This window comes from Chlorocebus sabaeus, chromosome 1, assembly GCF_047675955.1.
Source record: "Chlorocebus sabaeus isolate Y175 chromosome 1, mChlSab1.0.hap1, whole genome shotgun sequence".
NCBI classification, from domain to species: Eukaryota; Metazoa; Chordata; class Mammalia; order Primates; family Cercopithecidae; genus Chlorocebus; species Chlorocebus sabaeus.
In genome coordinates this window covers 29,549,418-29,562,965 of record NC_132904.1, presented here as the reverse complement: position 1 = coordinate 29,562,965, position 13,548 = coordinate 29,549,418, and the positions used below count along the sequence as shown (strand labels likewise).

The following is a 13,548-nucleotide window of genomic DNA, read 5'->3' as shown; positions in this document are numbered from 1 at the left end:
AATATAGATTCACTGTCACATTTTGCTAGTTCCTAGTCTCTCCACTCTCTTCTTCCTTCACTTGACATTCTTGACTTGTATCTAAGTCCAGCCTCACATCAGCCTCCGAGGTCAATCCTAACCCCAGGAAGGATTTAAGGAGCTTCATCTCTGCCCTCTTCATGTCAGCATCACATTGCGCTAGGTCTTGGACCAACTCCAATACCCAACCATGAGTCTTACTTCTGTGTTGGTTTCACCTCATCCCCTGTGCCTGAGGTCCTGGGAATCTGCCCTACACTTTAGTTCCTCCAAGGCTAGGCCTGGCTTTGCTCTTCCTACCACTCCTGTTGGTCCCTTCCATTCTCTCCCTTGGTATTTCATGCTCAGGCCTGGAGTCTCACTCCAATGCATCCAGGGACTGGGGTATACTGTGCGGCTTACAGGTGTTTCCAGTAGTGCCTGGGGGCTATCTGGATTTCTAATTGCCAATCCCCATGTGCTCCCTGACCTCTGACCCCTGATCTAGTATTGCCAATCTTAAGGTCTCAATTCTTACTACTTACATGTTCTATAAATCAATGTTGCTATGTCCTTGGCTACAGGACTTTGCTTGCCCACCTGACTTGTTCTCTGACTCTGAAGTATGAGCGATCTTCTCTTTCCTCTTCTCCACACCTAACCTGCTCAATTCGGCAGTCCTAATTTCCAGTCCCTCCCTATTATATCCAGTTTCCTATGGTGTCCAGTTATGCCTAAAGTCTTAACCCATACTCAGTAAATTTTAGCATCATAATTTGATTCTCTTAGAAGGAAATTCCTTCTTTCTGAACCTTTGACTTTACCCTTTCCCTAGCCATCTAACCCATTAACCTCTTTACACCAAACACATATCAACCCAGATTGTCTAACTACCCTTTGCTGGATCCTTTCTATCTTCAGCAAAAAGAATCCATCACTTGCACTTGGGGTTGCTAATACTTCACATTTAGTATCTCCTCTTTTTGCTCTCAGCTAGAAAGCTTGACAAATGACTTCATAAGTGAGTTATTGGCCTGGAAAGACAAAGGTTTAGGGAAGATTAGATCCAGGACAGAGGGAACTAGTCCTGCAGCAATGTACAAAGTCAATTTCAAGCCATTCCCAAGTCCTTCTCTCAAGCCCATGGAGAGGAGTCTGCTAGGTGGGCGGGGAGAGAGAGTCAATCTGAATATTCTGGTTGAGAATAGCTCATATTACTTGGTTAATTTCATTTGAAATTAAGAAAAAAATGCCTGAGGTATCAAGGTCCCAAAGAACTGGAATTAAAAAAGCTCCATTCAGTGTCAGCAGAAACTAGCCATACCTACGAGAGATAGGTTTTTAAAGGAAGAGTTGGAGTTGATTTAAGCAGTTGGGAGAGTGTGGAGCCCAGAATTGTTTCTGGAGGATTTTTAGGAGAGCAGTGGTTCCTTAAAGAAGTGGGAGGCAAGAGCTGGGGTTGTATCTTCACTTATTGCAAGTGCTTAATCCTCGGGACTTTCCAAAGACAAAAAACAGAAAGACAGCAAAAATAAAAAATAAAAAAAGCCACTATCTCCACCCTCAGAAGACCATGGAAAGAACCTTATTTCAGCCATGATTTGTAAATGGGAAGTTTCTCAACAGTTTAACTTCCCTTGGCTTTCCAGAGCCTTGATCTGCACTTGGATGGAAACCATATTCAGCTTGTAATTTTTCTCTGTAAACGTTGCCTAATTGAAATTGCTCACTGAAACGGGGGTGTTCCATCTGAACAAAACCCTCTTGGACTTGGCCGCTGGGGTTACAGAGTAGTGAGTTGTGTTGAAACTCCCCAGTAGAGCCAAAGGTCCTGTGACTTCCCAGAATCCACCAAGACTCTGGAAACAACCAGGAAAGTCTTTGAATGATTCACTCCAAAGCCCTGGCCCCATTGTTCATGGCCTCAAACTCCTCCAGAGTATGGAGAAGACTGAGGAACACTTTGACAAAAGGGGGTTGGGTGTTTTAAGTTATGACCCACCAGAAAGGACCACGGGGGAGTTAGGAAGGTCCTAAAAGGGACATAGATAGCTGGACAGTGAGGGAGAAGAGCTGCTCAGTGGTGGGTGCTGGGAATATTTGCAAAACCTCCCCAGAGGAACTCTCTCCTTCCTTCTCCTTGCTCCTTCCACCTGTCACCTCCCACTGGTTGTTAAACAATGTTTATTGATCTTCCATTGCCCAGAAACCTAGTCAGTTCATCTCTTCCCTTACTCTCACTCACCCAACCTGCTTCCTGCCAGGCCAAACAAAAAAGATCTGCTTCTGCTTCTTGGTGACTATGCAATTCTGCTCCCTCTCTCTCCTCTTTCTCTGTACCATTCTGGATGGCTAAGAAGTAGGCTTACCAAATTTGGAACAAACAAACAAACATGACACTCACTTACGTTTTGAATTTCAGGTAAGTAATGAATGCTTTTTTTTTTTAGTATTCTTATGTCCCATGCAATATTTGGACGCACACTAAAAAACTATTTGCCTTTTATCGAAAATTCAAATTTATCTGGGCATTCTGTATTTTATCTGACAACCCAACTAAGGAGATAAGGCCATGCGATCTTTTAGATGACAATGTGAAAGGACTACTGAGCCCATTCATCTCTAAGCAGCTGTCATCCAAACCTTCAGAAATTGTGCTTAGATAAATAAACATACTTCATCCATCCAGATTCACCATTTCTCTCAGGTTTTGGCCAAACACCCCTATTTCCTGTCTAGGAGACACCATTCTAATGGTGGATGGACGTTATGGAAGGGAGTGGACCCACTGAGTGGGAGGAGAGCAAACTGGGCAGACTAGAGTCGCTCACATGGTAAGAAACCTCTGTCCCTCATGGAGGTATTTTCTTACTGAACTCCTCAGCTCTCCACCCACTTGGAATAATGATCAGAGCTCATATGGAGAGAGCACATGGCATGTGCTACTGTGCCCTATATGCACAATCACATTTCATCCTCACAATAATCTACTAAACAGATGTCAATCCCATTTCCATTTTACAAATGCGGCTCAGAGAAATGGAGTAACTTGCCCAAGGTCAGATAACCAGTAAGTGGCCCATACTGGATCCAAACCCAGGTCTGCCCAACTGCAGAGCCCCAAAAACCTCTAGGATAGCATGCTAAGAAGGCACCAGGCTAGGAGAAAGAGCTCACTGGGATCCCAGAAAGTAAAACAAGATAATCGGTAAAGCTCCTTTGGTACCTACTCCAACACTTCACAGTCCTGGTAGCATCGCATTTGTTTGCAGACTATGAGAGCTGCGGTGGTCCAGCCTCCACACCTAGCACAGCACCAGTACATGGGGGCAGCTTTTAAAATATGCTTAAGAAATGAAAGCAATAGATGTGTCACTTAACAACATAGAGAGTCAGAGAAAGTGACTTTCTAATACCACACAGAGAGTCAGGGAATGTGCCCAATGACGGTAAGCTCCCTTCTTTTTTTCCCATACCCAGCTTCTGGCTGCCCTGTCCCCTCATGATCTCCTCTGCCCTTCTCCCTCTTCCTTAAATCGCTCAGCTCTCAGTCCCAGTGACCCTCAAATTGTTCCCCAGAGAGAGCCTCCTGCTCCACCTAGAGGACAGCCGAGTCATCAGTTTTCTGAAAAGGGAGTGCAGGAGAGCCCAGCCGTAGACAGGGAAGCAGAATCCCGGACCACCAGCTGGCCTACCTAAGACGTTCATCCCGTCCTTGAACTCCAAGCCCTTCTTGATAACCATCTTAGTCTCCTCCGGCACCTCGGTCACAGTCTCGTTCAACAGAGACACAACAGCGCTGGTTGCGTTGGCCTCCTCGTCTGGTGGTGGTGCAACCAGGACTTTCTTTGTCACTGTTTGAATCTAACAGAGTGAGGGGAAAAAAAGGCATAAAGTTGAGGTTTGGCCTATGAGGTGAAAAAAAAGCCTGGCTAGTCATATATTTTAAGGTTCCCAACAGGTTAACAATAATTAAGAAATGCCAAAACAAGATTATGAAAACTGGAGAATATTTCCTATGTCTGTATTTACAAAGCGGTGTTTTATTATACACAGTGAGATACAATTGTCCTAATCACAGATAATTACAGAATTTTTTATTTGTGCAAATTTATGGGGTACATGAGGAATTTTTTACATGTATACAATGTGTGATGATCAAATCAGGGCATTTAAGGTGTCTATCATCTGAGTACAATGCATTTTTTAAGTACAGTCATCCAACTCTGCTATCAAACATTGAATGAATTCCTTCTATATTTCTGTATGTTTGTACCCTTTAAGCTACTTCTCTTCATCCTTTCCCTTTCCCCCACACTCACCCTTCCTAGCCTCTGTTATCTATTTGTCCACTATTTTTCCATGTGTTCAAATATTTTAGCTCCCACATATAAATGAGAAATGCAATATTTGTCTTTTTGTGCCTGGCTTATTTCACCTAAGATAACGACCTCCAGTCTTATCCATGTTGCTGCAAATGACACGATTTCATAAGTATAGAATGTATAAAAATAATTTGCAAATGTACTATAAGTACTGTGGTCAATAATAGGACACAGTCTTAAACTTGGGGGATAAATGTTTTCTTTCACTCCTATGATTGTAGCTCAGAAACAGTATGAAATGTCTAACTTGGATGCTCTTCCCAATTGTGAGACCTAGTTAGATGGTCCTCCCAGTTGTGATGGTCCTTCCAGTTGTGATGGGCCCTGGGTCTGGTTAAGAATAGGAAGCCTTGGCAGGGGTCAGATCAGCAACTCATGATCCACCTGTTTTCCCCCAACCTGGTCCCCACTGGATAGGGGCATCACAGGCTGCCTCAGTTTGGGCTCCTTCTAGAGCCAGGCTCGGCTGGAAATCTCCATCTGGGCACCAAGAGTGCCAGCTGCCAGCAGCCACCATGGCAGGAGCATTTGCTCATATTTCAGATCCAAATTCAAGGTGGGAAGACAGCCACTCCTTCTGAGCAGTGATGCCAAGCCTTGCTCAATGTTCCCCAAGCGTCTCTGTCAGATGACTCACAAGGAACCTCTCCCGCTATTCCTCGACATCCATGGCAGTGGTCCTATTTTTAAAGGTGCCAGGCACCCTACATGCAGAGTGCTATAAAAATCCACATCTGAGGCTAAAAAACACCACCTCCAGGGGCATTAAAATAGAACTCAATGCAGTATCCTAGAATGTCAGTGCCGGCATGTAGTAGGTAACAGATGGCTGAACCCTGAATAGATATGGAAGAAGATGCATGGGAAAGTCAAGTGACTTGTTGGACGTCATGGAGTTATGGGCAGAACTGGGACTTCAACTCAGATGACCTCACCTCCATTGAGTTATTTCCACAGGCTGTGCTGTACGTTAAGCTATAGGGATCCAATCCTACTGTGCTGGGCTCCATAGGAAGCAAAGCTGAACTGCCAGTTATCCAAAATGGAAGGGAAGGGAGGTCAGTGTTCTCTGAGGAGTGGAGGGTGCTCTCTGTTCTAGCCTGGCCACATGTACTCGTGCAGGGAGAGAGGAAGCCTCGGGCCAGCTTTGTGAGGGAAGAACAGGCAGCCCACTTCTCCCCTCAATGTGGCCCCTTCATCTGGGCAACATTGGTATGAAGAGTGAATGCAGGAAGGATCACAAGAGAAGCTTCCGTGAACAGCAGAGTCATGCTCCCAGGAAAGGAAAGGGGACCAAAGTCAACTGTCAACCTATCCTAAGAATGCTAAAGAAGCCTAAATTTGGTTTAAAAGAGAAATACTCATGGATCTAAATGAATGGTGGTGGCCAGGATCAGGCAGGAGGCCAGCTGCTACCTGTTTTACATCCATTGTGTCTTAGGTCAACAGTAGCCCCTCGACTCAAGGGCAGCTTGCTAGTTAGTTGCTGAGGCAGGATTCAAGATGAGTTATGCTTGACTCCAGAAATCCAGATTCCAAATAGCACAGGCCAGTAGTGTAAGTTGAAGCTGAGGAGATAGGAACATTGAACACAGGCCTAGTTCTCTGCCTGAGTTCCTGATTCACAGAACCTGTTTGGTTGCACAACTTCATGTATTTGCTGTTTTAGTCTGTTTTGTGCTGCTACAACAGAATACCTAAGACTGGATAATTTATGATAAACAGAAATTTGTTTTTTCACCATTCTGGAGACTGGGAAGTACACAATGAAGGTATCATCATCGGGCAAGAGCCTTCTTGCTGCATCATTACATGGAAGAAGGTAGAAAGGCAAAGAGAGGCACAAAGGAGCCAAACTCATTATTTTATAGCATCATTAATCCCACCCATGAGAGCAGAGACCTCATGGCCTAATCACCTCCCAAAGGGTCCATTTATCAATATTGTTATAATGGCAACTAAATTTCACCATGAATTTTGGAAGGGACAGACATCCAAAGCATAGCAGGTGCCAACTCCAGTCTCCCCGACCCTAAGCCACCATCATGTCTCACCGTAAAACCTGCAAAACCATAAACTTACCTACTCAGCTTTCTTCTTGTCTACATACAGCCTATAGATAAGTGTGGCTATCTATAGCCCTGTCTATATCCTTAGCTTCCCCTGGCCCACCAAGTCATGCCTGAGCTGAGTTCACCTTCCTCCAGTCTCTGTACCCCTAACACTGGCCTCACACAGCCTCCTTTTTCTTCTCTGAACATTATAAGTACTTTTCAGCCTCTGCATATGTGTGCCTCTACGGAGAAGCATCTTTCCCCAGCTCTTTGTAGGCCTAACTCATTCTGATCCCCTATCCTCTCAGCTCAAACATCTCCCCTAGTTACCACCAGCCTATCATCCTGCCTCTAGCCCTCAAAGAACACCTGTCTCAATGTTTAAGTCTCTTCTGTGTTTCCCTGATGTTTATTTTGGTCTACCTCCCTCCCCTTTAATGTAAGTGAGCTCCTTGGGGCAGGGTCCTCATCTCTCTCCTCCCCCATGGCATCCTTGTGCAAAGCAGAGAGCCTGGCAGCCCGTCCTGCTCACAAGTATTGGCCGAGTGAACATACACAAATCACTGAATTTTCTGGAGGAAAAGAACCCATGTTCTTTTCCTTCAGAATTTAAACTTGAGATTTTTTAAGAACAGGTGATTCTGGGTTTAATATTGTAAGGCCATATCTTACAGCCAGTTACTCTCTTGGAAATCTCACTTTAGTTCAGAGTAAGCCCCAAATAGCAAGCAGGAGACCTCCCTGCTCACAAAGACACAGGGACCTGACTTGGGCAAACCAGGCCCTGTCACCTGGGAGGAGGCAGTCTCCTCTCTTGGGGGAGCTCATCTTCCTCTTTACATCTCTGTTTCTAACTCTGGTCAGGGAGCCTCCTCCACTCAAGACAGGTTATTTTAAATCACTTCTAGCTGTACTCATGGACACAGATGTCTCTCATGCACCCTTTCTCTCTGGAAATGCCATGTCCCTTTAAAAGAGTTTCCTGTCCTCAAGTCCTCTTCAGTGCCTTCCTCCCAGGCCTAAGGAATCTGTTCCCATTCTCTCCCTGAGGTGGATTCTACACCATTCTTCTTCAGGTTGTCCTAACCCAAAGGGACCTTGATCCTGAGCCTACTGGGGGACCAAGGCTCAGTACTCATATGAATTTGGCAAAGTTGGGGTCAGGGCCAGGATGGGGAAGGGAATGGCTCATGTCTTTATTCCAGAGTGGCAGACAGCACCTCTTGCCACAGGCAGCTGCATGCAAAGACTGCCCATCCACCATAACGCTCACCGAGTATGAGTGTGGCCAGCTCCACAAAAGTTCACTCCAAGACCAGAGCAATAGCTCCAGGAGCCTGCCTGCTTCTTCGTCCTGCCTTCCTTTTTTCACAGAGCATGGCATGACCAGGCACAGAACTGAGTCCAAATCTGTCCTTCCCAGTCCCTCCCATGCTCCACTCTCCCCTAGTCTACTACCAGCTCAGCCTCCTGCAGCTGCGATCCCAGAACACTCTCTCCAAAACGTTAAGAATGAACAGCACCCAATTGTGTGTCTCACTCTAAAGCAAGTCAATTCATCTTTCTGAGCAGGCTGGCTGAGGGGCAAACATGCTATACAGATGGAGCCCAGTAAGCACCTTCTCCTCCAGCTTATTTCTATTTATTTCTGCATCTAACTTCCCTGGTCTGAAGTGGTTTCCTTTAATATAGGTCCGTGCTACATTTACCACTAAAATGGTATCTGAAACTAGGGAACAGAGTAATCTGGGTTCAGCAATGGTTAAGGACTACATTTTAGAGACAGCTAGGAATACACACTTTTCTTCTAAGCTACCTGTTTCCTAAGCTCATTCTTCTGTGCTTGGAAATGGCTGAAGGAGACTGCTTGGTTTTAGCTTAGTTTCTGCCCAGGTTCATGGGAACTGGCGTGTGTGGAGTGTGTTCTAGCCTAAGCAGGCCTTGGGGCTAGAAAACAGGGTAGTGGATGGTGCCTACTCAGCTAACTCAGTGGTTCCACTCAGTAAAATCACCTATTTAAAAAAAATCCCAAGTTTAAAAAAATGTATAGGCGTGTATGCAGCAGGCAAGAGTGTACATTGCTAAGGAATCTGTACCCACTGCTACATACTTTTGTAGTGTCATTTTGCAACAGCCAGCAAACTCAAAATATAAAACTCCTGTCAGGGCATTTTTACTTCTAGGAATTTATCCTTTAAAAATATTATGCAATCATGAAAAAAAGAAGAGATGACTTTAAAACATTTTTCAATGAAAAAGTCAAATGTAACATTTTATGAACAATGGAGTACCGTTGGGTTAAATTCTTGTTTTGTTTGTTTGTTTGTTTCGAGACAGTATGCCACTCTGTCTCCCAGGCTGGAGTGCAGTGGCTCTGTTCACTGCAACCTCTGCCTCCCAGGCTTAAGGAATTCTCTTGCCTCAGCCTCCTGAGTAGCTGGGATAACAGGCATATGCCACCACACCCAGCTAATTTTTGCATTTTTGGTAGAGATAGGGTTTCACCACATTGGCCAGGCTGGTTTTGAACTCCTAACCTCAAATGATCCCCCTGCCTTGGCCTCCCAAAGTGCTGGGATTATAGGCATGAGCCACCACGCCTGGCCAGGGTTGAACTCTTTTAAAGATTATGCACACTTGCATATGTGGCAAAAGAAAAATATAGGGAGGAAACAACATTCTCAACAGAAGTAGCTCTAGAGAAGGGAAAGTAGAAGCTTCTAACTTTTACTTTATGTACTTCTATACTTTCTAAATCTTTCATAATCTGCATGTATTACTTCCACAATTTAAAAAAATACCCAAGCTCCAGATTCATCCCTTGGAGATTCTGATTGTGTACGGTATTTGTATTTTCTTAAAAGTGCCATTGGTGGTTTGGCTTTACTGCCAAGTTTAAGAACCCCTATGTACTCTAGAAGGCTGTGGGCAAGGCTAATAAAAATATGCCCATGGATGACTCAAAGACACATTTCCCAGCCTCATGCACAAAAAGGAAAGGAAGAGATAGATATAAGGAGAGAGAGAGAGAGAGAGAAAAGGAGGACAATCCCAGAGCAAAAAGATATTAAGTGAGCTGGAAAAAAAAAAGGAGGTTTAAAAAAGTTAAAACCAGGAGACTCTAATCCCAAGATCCTGCCCTAAACCACCTCATAGAATCCCTGGGCCTAGACAGAGATAATTACATACTAAGAAAATTTCTACCAGAGTTGATCTGTTAAAATAGATTCTTTTTTTTTTTTTTTTTTGAGACGGAGTCTCACTCTATCACCCAGGCTGGAGTGCAGTGGCCGGATCTCAGCTCACTTCCAGCTCTGCCTCCTGGGTTTACGCCATTCTCCTGCCTCAGCCTCCCGAGTAGCTGGGACTACAGGCACCCGCCACCATGCCCGGCTAGTTTTTTGTATTTTTTTAGTAGAGACGGGGTTTCACCATGTTAGCCAGGATGGTCTCAATCTCCTGACCTCATGATCTGCCCATCTCGGCCTCCCAAAGTGCTGGGATTACAGGCTTGAGCCACCGTGCCCGGCAAAATAGACTCTTAAGTTATCGCCTTGATAACTTAGAGGACTGGAGAAGAAAGAACATCTGAACTCTGGATTACCTGTTGAAAGCAGGCTTGGACGAGGTTTTCAGGGAAGAGATTTCGAATAAGGTCCAGGAAGGCATCCAGGCTGGACACTTCATCGTTCTTCTTCCCAGGCCCCAGCTGCTGCTTGAGCTTGGGATTCCCTGGATGGATAGCCAAGACCAGAATGACCCCCAGCACTGCGGCGATGATGGTTGTGGACATGTAATACACCATGGCTCTTGTGCCCAAGCGGCCACTAGCCTTAGCATCCAGGCCTGACAACCCTGGATTGAAAAGAAATGCAGAAGGATTAATTCTATTACATTTGTGCTAATGACCTGTGTCTACATTTCCATGACATTGGCTTCATATTACTCAAATGTGTTAATGGTTGATTAAATCCCCTAGTGTAATCTTCCCTCAGTATCGATGAGGGAATTGGTTCTGGGACTCCCAACAGATACCAAAATCTGCAGGTCCTCAAGTTCCTTCTGTAAAGTGGTATAATATTTGTATATAACCTATGCACATCCTCCTGTCTACTTTAAACCACCTCTAAATTATTTACAATACCTAATACAATGTAAATGCTATGTACATAATTGTTATACTAAATTTTTAAACTTGCATTATTTTGTATTTTTTATTAGTTTTTTTTCTCAAATATTTTCAATGCGCACATGAGGGACTCACAGATATGCAGGGCCGACTGGACTGAATATTTGGTCAATCCCATAGTTTATCATTCTATTTTCCGGGGAGATTTTCAAGATTTTACAGAACTGGGAGAGTTGGAGATTCTCCTGTTTAGAGTTTATGAATGGTCTGTGACAACATTTTTGTCAGTCTGCAATAATGAGTTAAAATAAAGTCGAAGACAACCCATTTTTAACTCTGAGATTATGTTCTTTCCACTTTTTTTTTTTGATCTTAACATATCCTTTCTTTTATGAAGCAATGCGATGGTGCTGGTACATGCTAGTTTTTAACTTGTTTATTTATTTACGTTTTAATGTCCTCACTTGGAAGACTAAAAAGTTAGTAGCTCTGTCCCACGCTCAAAATGTCTTTTGAATATATTACTGGTAACTGACATGGAGAGTCTGAGAATAAAGATTTCGCCCAGTCCTCTCATTTCTCCAAGGTGAAGCATGAAGATCCACGTTCCCAGCCTCAGGCAGGGATTAGGGAACACCCTGTGAAGCACCCTGCCAATGGTGGGCACTTCATCTATACCTAGGGAGGTTAGAGGAAATTCCAAGCAAATTAACAAAAACTCCAGCCCCACTGGGTTTTTTTCCAATTGTTTCTTCAATGTGTCCACTTCCTGGTTTCAGTTCCTGCTTTTACCAGAAAGAGAGATTGAACCCCTTTTTGGGGGTCAGTCCTTTTTGCTGTGGGGGAGGAAGTTAGTGATGTGAGCTGCTCTAAATTAAGCTGACCTACGTAAGAACGTACTTCTCTTTACAACCTAAAGTCTAATTCTAGCCAATGGAAGCTAGGTTTCCCCACCAAGTTGGCCAATGTATGATCTGTTAACAGGCCTAGAGAACATTTTATCTGGTTTAGAGAGGAGCATTCGTGATAAATGCACCATTTCACTCAATCTAGCATTGAATGATAAGATCCCACTAAGCCCCTAAGTGCCTGATTCTGAGTTCCAGCATTTCGGGTACTGAGGTCACTGGTCAACCAGCTGAGGCTGTCTGACAACCCAGCTCAGCCCCTGAATCTCCTGGAGTGACCAGAGCCTTGCCAGTCCAGGGGGATAACTTCTCCAGATCACTTAGCTGGCTGGTACCCAAATTTGGACCAAAGCTTGGCTTCCTGCCCTTAACTCAGAGCTTAGTCTCCAAAGGGCACCAATTTATACCCTGTTTCAGCACTATTATTTGGTAAGGAGGAAAATATCAGTATAAGCCCACAGAGGAGGACCAAATTCTTTCAAATACAGTAATTAATTATTTTAGTCAAAAATAAGTGAACATGATGCCACATATTAGGAGTGCCTTTGTTCTGAAAAACTCAGAGGACTTTCATACCTAGCATTTCATTTATTTTTAATGCCAACCTCCCTCTATTCCCGATTAAAATAGTAGAAAGTTTCCTTTTCCATTTATTACCTTTATCAGTATCTGGACAAAATATAATTTAGAATTGTGAGAAAAGTAGACATTAAAAATTAAGGCCAGGTATGGTGGCCCATGCCTATAATCCTAGCACTTTGGAAGCTGGTGAATCATGAGGTCAGGAGTTCGAGACTACCTTGGCCAATATGGTGAAACCCTGTCTCTACTAAAAATATAAAAATTAGTCAGGCATGGTAACACACGCCTGTAGCCCCAGCTACTCAGGAGGTTGAGGCAGGAGAATCGCTTGAACCCAGGAGGCAGAGGTTGCAGTGAGCCGAGATTGCACCACTGCACTCCAGCCTGGACAACAGAGGAAGATCCTCCATCTCAAAAAAAAAAAAAAAAAAATTAAAACCACTAGAGGTATCATCACTTGTAACATGTGGCTGTGTTTCCTTTTCTTTTCTTTTCTTTCTTTTTTTTTTTTTTTTTGCTGGAGAGAAAGACAAATAGACTTGACTAATTGATGGCAAGCTTTTATTTCTTTAGGGTTGATTATCCCCATTTCAGAGACAGGAAAACCAAAGCTCTGAAGTGAAATGACATAGACGATCACTTTCCCTCAACCAAATTGAGATTCTAGTCAATCCAAAAGCTGGAGCAGGAGTATGACCCATGTTAGCCAGGCACTAGTGAGGTCATCTTACCTGTGATTAAACTGGAGATGATTAGAGGGAGAATGAGCATTTTCAGCATCCTCATGAGAATATCCCCTGGGAAGGCTATTAACATAACCACATCAGGGTGGATGGGAGATGCCAAGCGAAGAAGCCCTCCACACACTGCTCCCAGGATGACACCTAAAAGGAAGGGGAAAACAATCTGAATTTATTTTTTGCCCTCGTCAAATGACTAACTCTAGACACTTATTTCAGCAACATTGACCTTTCTCATGCTTCTGCAGTATTAGATGATGAGCAATGTGTAACAAAAACAACATTAGATAAGTGAAGCTGATTTTGTTGACTAGCGAGAGGACTTTCTATCCCTCCAACTATTCTAAAAAAGTCAACACCCAAAGAGTCAAGGAGAACCTTCTCAAGGCTTTATGAAAGTGCACACTGGCAACTTGACTCCAACTTCTTTGAGGCTATTTGTCTACTTGGAGCCAGAAATTGTCCATAGAAATAAACCATAAGGGGCTGGGCCCAGTGGCTTATGCCTATAATCCCAGCACTTTGGGAGGCCAAGGTGAATGAATCACCTGAGGTCAGGAGTTTGAGACCGGTCTGGCCAAAACAGTGAAACCCCGTCTCTACTAAAAATACAAAAATGTAGCTGGTCGTGGTGGCAGAAACCTGTAATCTCAGCTACTCAGGAGACTGAGGCAGGAGAATTGCTTGAACCCGGGAGGCGGAGGTTGAAGTGAGCTGAGATGGCACCATTGCACTCCAGCCTGGGCAAAA

General features: G+C 44.0%; 1 protein-coding gene across 2 annotated transcripts in view; it reads right to left on the bottom strand.

Annotated features, from left to right (window-relative positions):
* The window catches only part of SLC1A2 (solute carrier family 1 member 2), a 168,796-nt gene that overhangs the window by 47,545 nt on the left and 107,703 nt on the right, over positions 1-13,548 (bottom strand). For both annotated transcript variants that reach the window (XM_037999521.2, XM_008002055.3), the window contains exons 3-5: positions 12,790-12,942; positions 10,044-10,294; positions 3,696-3,864 (exon numbers count right to left, since the gene is read on the bottom strand). In XM_037999521.2, coding sequence (XP_037855449.1) covers positions 3,696-3,864; positions 10,044-10,294; positions 12,790-12,942 — 573 coding nt within the window. The remainder of the gene's footprint in view (positions 1-3,695; positions 3,865-10,043; positions 10,295-12,789; positions 12,943-13,548) is intronic.